Source organism: Terrapene carolina, unplaced genomic scaffold, assembly GCF_002925995.2.
Source record: "Terrapene carolina triunguis isolate 2854851 unplaced genomic scaffold, T_m_triunguis-2.0 Scaffold675, whole genome shotgun sequence".
Classification (NCBI taxonomy): Eukaryota; Metazoa; Chordata; order Testudines; family Emydidae; genus Terrapene; species Terrapene triunguis.
The window spans coordinates 598,187-609,360 of NW_020665026.1; the positions used below are offsets into that span (position 1 = coordinate 598,187).

General features: G+C 59.2%; 2 protein-coding genes across 2 annotated transcripts in view; one reads left to right on the forward strand and one right to left on the reverse strand.

Annotated features, from left to right (window-relative positions):
* TNFAIP8L2 (TNF alpha induced protein 8 like 2) overlaps positions 1–6,590 on the forward strand; it is a 13,851-nt gene extending 7,261 nt beyond the window's left edge. Inside the window, exon 2 of the mRNA XM_024211292.3 lies at positions 5,065–6,590. Coding sequence (XP_024067060.1) covers positions 5,070–5,630 — 561 coding nt within the window. The 5' untranslated portion in view covers positions 5,065–5,069 and the 3' untranslated portion in view covers positions 5,631–6,590. The remainder of the gene's footprint in view (positions 1–5,064) is intronic.
* A 2,233-nt stretch (positions 6,591–8,823) lies between these two features.
* LYSMD1 (LysM domain containing 1) overlaps positions 8,824–11,174 on the reverse strand; it is an 8,564-nt gene continuing 6,213 nt past the window's right edge. Inside the window, exon 3 of the mRNA XM_026659783.2 lies at positions 8,824–10,715. Within this exon, the coding sequence (XP_026515568.1) occupies positions 10,556–10,715 (160 nt within the window). The 3' untranslated portion in view covers positions 8,824–10,555. The remainder of the gene's footprint in view (positions 10,716–11,174) is intronic.

Genomic DNA, 11,174 nt, shown 5'->3' on the forward strand with positions numbered 1-11,174 from the left:
TAACACTGCACCATCCCCCTGCAGTGCCCCCTGATTCTGCACCATCCCCTCCCCCTGCAACACTTCACCATCCCCCTGCAATGCCATCCACACCGACACTCCAGCCCTGCAGCGCCATTGCCCCCAACCCCCTGCATTAGCCCCGCCCACCCCTGCATCGCTGCACCATCCCCTTTGCAAAGCCTCCCCACTCTATATCACCCCGGCAGTCGCTCCCCCCTCCCTTTGCATTAGGACAGGGCTCCCCCGGGGCTGCCCTGCTTTACAAGGGCCTTGGGCAGCTCTGGACCAGGGGGACCATAAAGGAGGATTAAAGGCCGCCCTGCCCCAAGTGCAGGAATCGAGGATCAGCGTCTCAAAGCTATTTAGGCACCGAACTCCCAAGGACCCTACAGGAGAGAGGTGCCCAGTGACCCAAGAAGCTCTGAGAATCAAGGCTCCAAACTGGAGAGGGGCTGTTTCATGGGGAGCTATATAGGGGAGGGGGCTGCGAGTGTGGTTCCCCCACATGGGGGGGAGAAGGGGACGGGTGGGATTCGACATGTGCTGGAGTCTGCAGAGCTGGGGCGTTTGCTTTTCTCAGGCTCCCTTCACCCGCTCCTGCTCACAGGTCCTAAAGCAAAGAGGTGCCTGCCCCGGCCCAGCACCACTGCAGCTGAACACCGCAGTCATTGCTGCATTTATCCTCCCGAGCACTAGGGGGCGCTGTGCTGCAGAGAAGAGGGAATTAAATAGGGGGCGCTGTCCATTTGCAGTCGGTGCTGACCCCAGTGCGGTGCTAGGGGGCGCTGTGCTGCAGGGAGCGGGGGGCTCTAATAGGGGGCGCTGTCCATTTGCAGTCGGTGCTGACCCCTGTGTGATGGTAGGGGGCGCTGTGCTGCATGGAGCAGGCTGGGGGCTCAGTAGGGGGCGCCCTCCTTTCCCAGTTGGTGGGGACCCCAGTGTGGCACTAGGGGGCGCTGGTCTCTTTCAAAATGAGACCTGGAGCTGAGCCCTGTTTTGCAGGCGGGGCACTGAGGCACAGAGAGATGCTCTGATTTGCCCACCCAGGTAGAGCGGGGCCGACCCAGAAATAGAACCAAGATCTGCAGAGGCCGAGGCCGAGCCCGCCCTTCCTCTGCCAACCAGGGCTTTCGTCTCCAGCCCTTTCTGGCTTCAGCCCTGCCCACGGCTTATAATGGGATGTGTCCCCTCTGTCCAGCAGCTGGTCTTTCCTCCCCTTCCAATCACATACAAAGCCAGCAGCGCTGCTGGGAACCCTGGCTGCCCAGACCCCGCTCCAGCTGGGGACAGCCAGACTCAGCCTGGGGCCTCACACCGAGCGCAAATTCCTTCAAGGAGGAATCTGCAATTATCCAAACAATACCATCCACCAGGGCCCCGTTAAACTGGCAGGGGCACTGTCCCCCATCCCTTCCCCAGCAGGCAGACTAACCGGGAGCCTTCCTCTAGCCGATCCACCCTCCTCTTCCTCCCCCCAGCCCGACTGATTCAGCCTTGTCACAATTCAGGCAGAGCAGCACTAGGGCCACTGCTGTGGGGCTGAGATGTCACCAGCTGACCCCAATGCAGGGCTAGGGAGCAGGAATAGAACCCAGGAATCCTGACTCCCAGCCCCCTCCCCAGCTCTAACCATTAGACCCCACTCCCTTCCCAGAGCTGGGACTAGAACCCAAGCATCCTGCTCCAACCACTAGACCACAGTCCCTCCACACAGCATGTCCTTCTCCAGGCTCTTTGGCCGAGAGCCGGGAGGCCCCCTTCCTTGCCATTGGAGGTGGGGATCCAGCTTTTCTCTGCAGCCACAAGGGCTAGAAACCTACTTTGTTTTTAAACGAAAGCTGAGATTCTTGTATAATCACAGGATTCCGGGAGCTGGGGCTTGAAGAAAAATACCAAATATCACGACACTTGCGCTAAAGTCACCCCTTAAGGAACCAGGATTTGGGGGGGGGGGGGCTCATGCTCAGTGCTTTCTCAGAATCAGGCCCCCCAGAAATTAAACTCCAAATCCTCAGTACAGAAAATCCTGGCTGTTAGTTTTAATTTGCCTGGTACATTTGCAGATGCTCTTTGTTATCCAGCTAAACAGCTGCTGCTTTTCTGAGGCAAGGTGTTCTGTCTGTCTTCTATGGACTTAGCTAGCCCCCTTACCTTATTATTGAACCCCTCACCATCTGTAATGTATTTTTCCCCACAACACCCCCGTGACGCAGGGCAATTATCCCCATTGGGCTGATGGGGAAACTGAGGCTCTGAGCTGTTAGGTGACTTGCCCAAGCTCACCCTGGAAGTTTGTGGCAGAGGAGGGACTTGAACCCAGGGCTGCTAAGCTACTGTCCTAGCCACGGGACCATCCTTCATCTCGGAAGGAGGCAGGGGGCTAGCAGAGAATGGTTTGCTCCATTCATCTCTGGGTTATGGGCCCAATGCCCTCCCACCACGCCAGTGTATTTTGTAGGCCTAATGCCAAATATGGTCCAAGAGGAACTTTAAACCTAGGCAGGTTTCCACTGCGGAGTCCAGGATGTTGTGTCATTACCAGTCTAACCATTGATCTGTGGACAGAGCACTAGTCTGGGACACACAAGAGCTGCTTTCTATTCCCAGCTCTGGCAGTGGCCTGGTGGATGACTTGGAGCAAGTCAATCTGCCTCAGTTTCCCCATCTGCCTCAGTTTCCCCATCTCTAAACCAGGGATAACCACACTGCCCTTCCTTTGTAGAGCGCTTTGATAATGGAGTACTGAGGCTACTCTGGGGCACAGCGTGGGGTTACTGGTTTGCACCGCACAGAAGGGGAGATCCGGATTTAACACCGGGACTCTGACACCCCCAAAGGCCTGTACATCCAGGGCAGCTCTCGTGACTAGACTGGCACTGCTGCGATGTGACAGTGCAAAAGAGGGCGTCTGTGTCATAAGCTGGTGGGTCTCAGCCTAGTTCCTGGCAAACCCTCACCTCAGAAGCCTCTGTCATCCAGCACAGCTGCCGTTCACTGCCCCAGCGGTAAAAAAAAGACGTGGGTAAACGAACCTTTTAGGTGTTCCAGGGGCATCGGAGGCACGAAGGGGGGCAGAGATGCCCTGATGGTGAATGGGTTTAGTCTAGCAACTTACGTCAACTTGTCCGAAACACGGGGTGTAACGGTCGGCAGATGTGTCCAGTCAATCCACACGTGCCGAGCACTGGCTGGCTCACGGCAGACTGGCAAGCCATGATTTCAGTGCCTCGGCTGTTGCTGAGCACGACCAGCTGGTGGAGACGCACGTCAGCTGTGGGGGGACGTGCAGCCAAGCTGGGCTTATCAGAGGAGCGAATCAGCACTTCAGCCCCCAGACGAGAAGTGGGTAAACGCCATGAACCCCAAAATGAGAAGTGGGCAAAACTCCGTTTAGCAGCGTTGAGCCTCGAGGACCCCACCGACCTGCTCCCGCTCCGGTCAAGCCAGCCACTGAACGCCCACGCTCCAAGGGCATCCCCTCCAAGACAAGGCGGCAGGACTTGAGCAGGGCCAGCATGGCGGGGAACCGCGCCCTTTGTCTGCCCAAGCTGTGCCCTGCTCTGTCTTTGAGCCAGATCCCCAGCGGGTGTAAATTGGCACCGAGGGGAATTAACACCCGTTAGCCTCTGGTTTCACCAGGAATAAATTTGCTGCTAATGGAGCTGCAGAGCCAGGCAGGATGTCTGTGCGCAGGGAACGTGGCACAGCCTCTCCCAGGAGCAGTTTTGCATTGGGGTCCCCGTGTCTCATCGGTGCTTTGCTAAAAGTCAGAAACGTCCGCGAGCCCCAGGTGAGAATTGCAAGTGACGTGCCCTCCGCTGGGGCTGCACTGGGACGGTTTGATCCACATCCCCCTCCCCTCCAGCCCCCGCCATCTGGGACACGTCCGGCTCCGGAGCAATGGCAGAAAAAGAACACGGTGCTGCTAACTGCAATGGGGTGGGATGCAGAGGGCACTAGAGGAGAGGGGCTGTCTGCCGTGACCCCAAATCACCGTCTGTAAAGGGGTCCACAAGACACACAGAGCGCAGATATTTGCTGAATGATGGGGGGAGTCACTGGAGAAGGAATGATGGTAACAAAAATTCCCTAGCCCTTAACAGAGGACAGCAGCAGCCCCATCTTACAGATGGAGAAACTGAGGCACAGAGAAAGGAGAGAATCACCCACAGATCAGCATAGGGCATGGGATAGAACTCAGGTCTCCTCTGTTCCAGTCTAGGTCATTAGCCCCTAGCCCACAGTAAGGTGAACAAAGTTAGTATTGCTGATACTCCCTTGGGGTCATGCAGTCAGCGCTCTGACGTTCAGCAGGCCAGGTGAGGCCATGGAGGGGAGCCTTCCAGAGCACTTGGGGCAGAGAAGCCGTCCCCTCAAGGAGTCGCTCAGGCCAGTGGAAAGAAGGGGCGTCACACCCCCAGATCAGCGCTACAGCACGTTACACTCATAGAATCAGAGAAGATCAGGGTTGGAAGAGACCTCAGGAGGTCATCTAGTCCAACCCCCTGCTCAAAGCAGGACCAATCCCCAACTAAATCATCCCAGCCAGGGCTTTGTCAAGCCGGGCCTTAAAAACCTCTAAGGAAGGAGATTCCACCATCTCCCTAGGGAACCCATTCCAGTGCTTCACCACCCTCCTAGTGAAAAAGTTTTTCCTAATAGCCAACCTAGACCTCCCCCATTGCAACTTGAGACCATTACTCCTTGTTCTGTCATCTGCCACCACTGAGAACAGCCAAGCTCCATCTTCTTTGGAACCCCCCTTCAGGTAGTTGAAGGCTGCTATCAAATCCCCCCTCACTCTTCTCTTCTGCAGACTAAACAAGCCCAGTTCCCTCAGCCTCTCCTCGTAAGTCATGTGCCCCGGCCCCCTAATCATTTTTGTTGCCCTCCGCTGGACTCTCTCCAATTTATCCACTCCCCTTCTGTAGTTCCTCATATAAATACAGGAAGATGCCCGGGGCAGCTAGCTCTGCTGAGTCCCAGCCCCGAGCCTTTACCACAAAGCTCTCCGTCATCCCCACACCCCGTAACAGCAGCGTCTCTTTGCTCCCCCTGCAGCCACAATGGAGACGTTCAGCTCCAGGAACCTGGCCCTGCAGGCTGAGAAGAAGATCCTGAGCCACATGGCCAGCAAGTCGGTGGCGAACGTATTCCTGGACGACACCAGCAGCGAGATCCTGGACGAGCTGTACCGGGTCTCCAAGCTGCACACCCAGAACCGGTCCGAGGCCCAGAAGGTCATCAAGAACCTCATCAAGGTGGCCGTCAAGATCAGCGTGCTGTACCGCAACAACCGCTTCAGCACGGGCGAGCTGGGCCTGGCGGAGGAGTTCAAACGCAAGCTGCACCAGGGCGCCATGACGGCCGTCAGCTTCTACGAGGTGGAGTTCACCTTCGAGTCGGGCGTGCTGACCCAGCTGCTGCAGGACTGCCGGGATTTGCTGCTGCAGCTGGTGGAGAAGCACCTGACGGCCAAGTCCCACGGCCGCATCCGCCACGTCTTCGACCACTTCGCCAACGGCGACCTGCTCAGCCAGCTCTACAGCCCCGGGGAGCCCTACCGGCCCCACCTGCAGAAGATCTGCCAGGGCTTGAACAAGCTGATAGAGGAGGGGAAGCTGTGAGCGGGGTGGGAAGGGGCCTTGCCTTTCTCCTCCTTCTCAGCCAGCAAAAGATTATGGGAGTTGGGGACCTGGAAGCACCTTACTCCCTTAAGCACCTATGGAAATCCTAGGCGAGGAGCAAGGACCTTCAGGTTTATAGGGGATGGAGAACTGGAGGATCCAACAGGACAATCAAGACTCAGGCGTGTCCTGGTTGCACTCAGGCCCGTCCGTGGTCTCCGCATCCGCCCCAGTCCTCTCCACACCCTCATGGATTGGCCCCCCGTCCCCGACTCTTTCTCCCCGTCAGTGACTCTTGCAGAGTGGTTATTTTTGTACACACTCGTCTTGTCGTTGTTACTAACACGTTAAGGGGGAGAAGCTGCGCCCGCCTTGCCGTGTCGCGCGGGGGGATCTCCTGCAGGGGGGGCACCAGGGCCAGCCCGGGCAGTTACCCCTTGATGAGTTTGTGAGGCCGGCGGAGGTGGGGCTGGGTTCAGCTCCCGCTGCAGGGCATTAGGGGGCTGGGCCGATGAAGGCAATAGATCAAGTCCCCCCCAAACACTTCCCATTGCGGGGTTGCCCGTGGCCAAAGGGATCAGTCGAGGCTCCACCGAGCCAGCAAAACAGAGGGGGGTGGCAGATTCTGAGCTTATACGTCAATTGCACATAAACGCAACGCCCAGGGGAAGGGACCAGCCACCGGCGTGAACCCCTGTCCTTGCCACATGGTTCCCCAGCGGTCAGGTCTAGTCCCCAGGGCTGCACTCGGTGGAGCCCTGCCCCGGCATCAAGCTCAGGTTTGGGAGCTTAGCTTCAGCCACGCAGAGTTTAGGACTTTCCCTCCCCGAGCCCAGCCGCTGACGCTGCCAAAGACGCGGGTGAGGCCACGAGCAGGGTGAGAAGGGGAGACTCCACGTGAGTCAGAAACTCCGTCAAAGGTCCCGCAGGCAAATGGTAGGGTCCCCCCCATGCCTTTCCTAGCCACTCTGCCCTCCTGCCCCAGACAGCGCCGTGATCCCTTGGCTCTCAGTTTATGGCCAATGCCATGGCAGCCTACGGTGGGCTGGAAGGTCGGTGGGTTTCCCATGGCCTGTCGGAGAGAGGTGGATGATTCATGACGCGAGGAGGCCCCTTAGCAGCTGGGCTCCCTCCACTGCGGCCCGCGCGAACCCAGGGGCTGCAGAGGTCAAGCAAAGATACCAGCAGCTTCCTCGGAGCGGGCGCGTTGGGAACAGACCAGCAGACAAGGCTACCTTGGCTGGCATGGGCATAGTTAAAGGGTGGGCATGCAGCCCTCAGAGCCACCCTCCCCTGCCTGGTTTGCTGCCACGCTGGATGCTGCCAGCTCACCGAGAACGTGGCTGGACGGTGCGCATCCCAGGCCTGCGAAGTCAAACAGCACCCGGCGTAGGAAGGGGGAGGCAGGGGAGACCAGAGCCAGAGCTCCCTGGGAAAACAGCCCCTCGCCAAGGGGGGCACGAGGCCACCTTCCCGCTCTGATAGCCTGGCCTGATCTCCACACACCCCAGGGTTCCCCCTCCAGCACTCAGCTGCTGGCCTGGCACTAACCCAGCATATGGCTTTGTCTCCCCCTCCTGGTTGGGGTAAGAGGCTGATTGGTGCCCTGGTGGCATCAATTAATGGGGGAACAAATGCCCCCCCCCAAAGTTTTTGCACTTGCTCAAAGTTCCACAGGCTTTCTGGCCCCCGGAAATTAAAGCACTGCAAACGCTCACTACAGGAACCCCTGGCTGTCAGTTTTAATTTGGCGGGTGCATTTGCAGATGGAGGGGTCACAGGTTCGATTCGCCCGAGCTGGGGGAAGCTGCTGGCTTCTCCACATTCCAGGAGCTGCCTTCTACGGAAGATATTAGACCCCCAAAAGTAAAACCTTCCCTGCCCATGAGCATCCGTGCTGGTCCCACTACAGCCTGACAGGTGGTAATTAATCAGAGGAGGAATGTAATTAGGCTTAGGTACTGCCCCAACCTGGTCAGCATTTGGAAGAGCGCCTCCCAGGTGCTCCAGCAGTTTGCACTGGTGGGTCAGTAGGGGGCGCTCTTCCAGCCACATCAGCCCTGATCCCAGTGCTCGGTGAGGAGCTGCTAAAGGTGCCGGTTTTCTCAAGGCAGCTCCTTGCAGCCATTAAAGAGCCTCTGGCCCCAAAAGCCTCACGATTAAAAGCCGTTACTGTGCAGCAGGCTGCGTGAAATGAGTTTGATGGGTCTCAGCCAGGTTTGCAGCACCCAGGTCTCCATGGCACAAAAGGGGGGGGGCTCTTCAGAGCAGGGCTGTTTGCCCAGGCACCCAAGGGATGCGGAGATCTCCAGGCTGTCAGTCCAGCCCCAGCACCCAACCGGCACTCCACCTAGGCAGGGAGGAAGCAGACAGAGGAGCCTGCGGTTGCCCTGTCGCAGGCGGGGATGCAACGTCACAGGTTAGTGGAAGCCGGGTGCACTGGGCAGAGGCCAGGGACGGAGAGCAGCTCTGCTGGCAACGATGCCCGCGGGACTCGGACAGTTCCAAGGGAGAGGCGGACTGCAGGCAAGGCCAGCCTGGGGCATCACGGGCAGCTCACTGCAGCAAAGGTGAACGGCACCACAATGGGACACGCTGGCACAGCGGGCAGCCGCCACAGGGACAGGCCCAGAGCCGCTCAGGATTCAGCCAGGGGGAGGCGCTGGTCCTGCTTTCCCATCCCTGCAAGCCTGACTGATCAATCTCCCCTTCTCACTGCATCAGCAGGCCCCGGCACACTCCACCCCTCACTGGCTCTGCCCCCGCACTGCTCTGCTGCACCCCAGCCCCCACTATCCCAGCCTTGAGCCCTGCTCAGACTCTGCCACTGCTCCTCCATCCCAACGCACAGCCCACCCCCCTCCCCGCTGCTATCCCAGCCCTGGGCCCCCCCAGACAGCTCTACCACTGCCCCCACCCTGGGCTACACAGCTTTCCCTCTAACACAGGTGTCACGGGGGCCTTACTCACTGCAATCGAGAGCCTAAGACAAATCAGCACCGGCCACAGGCTGCAAGGGAGGGCAAAACGTCCAGCGACTTCTACGGGAGCAGGATCTGACCCATTTTTGGAGCACCCCCCCGCTGACTGCCACTGCTGTACAAAAGCCGACCCAAACCTGCTTTGTGCCTCACCAGGGAAATAAAGGGGAGGAACAGAAATGATTCACCACGGAGACGTGTTGCGTGTTTTGTTCAAAGAGCAATCAGGACGGAACAGTTTTATTTGCAAGTCCCTTCGCCGCTGGCCGGGCGGCCGATCTCAATCTTGTGCCTGAGAAGTACCTGGCAGAGTTATTTAAAGAGGATCTGGGCCTCTCAGTGGCGAGGCAGCTTTAAAGAGGAACCCAAGGGAGGGTTTTATTTTTAACTCCGTTTCCCTCTCCAGAGCTGGGCCGTGATGGACAGCAAAGGGTTCCAAATCAATACGGCTGAATGAAACAGACGAGCGGGGAAATCAGGGCCCGGCTTACCTGCCCCATTCAGAGTCTGGGGCTTCTGGCTTGGCTCAAGCAGTTAACACCTTCAAAGGGGGGGCTGTTCTGGGAGTTCCTTCATTCACCCCTGGCCCACAAACACCAGTTACAAGCCACTAGCTGTCATCTGTCCCCCGTTCCGCCCCCTTCCCGGCCTGAAACATCAGCTTGGGAGCTGAGAGTCAAGCTGGGTGTTTTCCCTCTCACACCTCACGCCCAGTAACAAAGAGACAAATTAACAGGCGATCATCAGCGCTAGTATCACAGGGGCTCCAGACAGCCAGAAAGGATTGGTCAGCTCTTGGATTAATGGCACACAAGGAGGGACAGACCCTGGCTCCCTCCCCCAGAGCTGGACTGGCCCCGCTGGGCTAACAGGGACAGACCCCAGCTCCCTCCCCCAGAGCCAGGCTAAGAGAAATCCTAAGCAGTGAGAGGTCGTTGAGTAGCTCTGGCAGACTCAGGGGACAGTTCCATGGGGAGCGGGGGTGGGAGGGGTTGTGCCCATCGCTTTCAGGGCGAGGAAGCCAAGCAGCGTATGGAATTTGCCCCCTCGGCCCCCATGCCAGGCCCCACCCCAGAGGTCAATGGAAAGACTCGGGCGGATTTCAGCTCAGGCCCAAGGGGCTGGGTTTCAGCACAGCGGATGCTGAGCCCTTCCCGTGTGGGAGCTGGGCCCCGAGAGCCCGACCCCACGTGGGCTCGCTGGCAGTGAGAGCTGCAGGCGACGATGACTCTTGCCTGCCAGGCGTCCTATGGGATCAGCTGCCGAGGGTCCTGACACCCCCCAGGACATCAGGCTTGTGAAGGCGCCTGTTTCATTTAGAAACAGGTCAAGGTCCCACAACAGGAAGAGCAGGGGGGCTGTGGGTCGGGATTGAGGGGCATCAGTAGATGATTGGGGGGGCCGGGCTGAGGACCTGATCCCGAGGCCTTTCCCTAAAGTCTCAGCAGGGGAGCAAAGGAGACCCAAGGGGGTTGCAGGCAACGGGGCTGTCTCCGAACACGGCGACCTGACGGGATGGGACAGGGAGAGGCTGGCGCACTGGGACGGGGAGCTCAGAGCCCGGCCGTGGGAAAAGCCGGCGAGGAGCAGAGCAGCGCAGAAAACGCTGGGCATTAGAGCGTGTCGCCGAGACTCCCCCGCCCCAAGAGGGTGCTCTGCCAGTCACCCCCATAACACGCCTCTGTGCACGCCCCCCCCAGCCGCAGAACGTCCCCCATACACTGATCCCGCTGCAGCCAGCCCACCCCTCCGCAGATTGGTGCAAAGGCGGGGACAGCTGGAGGACTCACGCAGGCTCCTGCCAGGATCAGGGCCTCAGCGCCGTCAGGGTCTCCCTGGCAGGACCATCACAAACCCTGCGCTGCCCCTCCCCCCCCCCCCGTGGCTGGATGTGCCGGCTAGGAGGGGAGAGGCGAGTCCATGGGGAAAAGAAGGCTCCGCCCATCAGAGCTTGAAGATCTCGTCCTCCTGGTCCCGCAGCGTGGCGGCCCGGGTGGTTTTGGTGAGCGGCACGGGGCCCAGCAGGGCACGCTGCTGAGCGTGAGGCGAGGGCTCGCTCTGATAGGAGACGGTCCTGCTGGCTCCTGGCTCGGCCCTGGCGATTCTGCGGGGAGACAGGAGGGGGTTAGATCTCGGACAGGGAGTGGCCATCGCGGACGCACCCTTGTCAGGGATCCCCCAAGCCATGCCCTGCTCGGGGGTGGCTGAACTGGCACAGTGCCCTCTGCTGGGGCTGGAAAGGATCCAGGGAAGAGCCCCCTTTAGACACATGGGGGCGGGGAGGGGGGGTCCCAGAGGTGACAGTACAGATGGGGAGGGCGCAGGGAGGCCTGTATAATCCCTGTGGGAATCTTTGTTCAAAGCAACAAAGTAACCTAGGGCTGGAGTGAATCAGCAGAGCTGGGGGGAGGATGCCATGGGCTGGGACTGCTGGGCCTGTGGGCTGAGATTGAGGGGCACTGACACAGCTGAGGTTGGGGAATGAGCCCAGGGCTGGGGTAGGAGGGGGCTGCGGGTCAGGATTGAGGGGCACTAGCCAAGCTGGGGGCCATGGGCCCAGAGT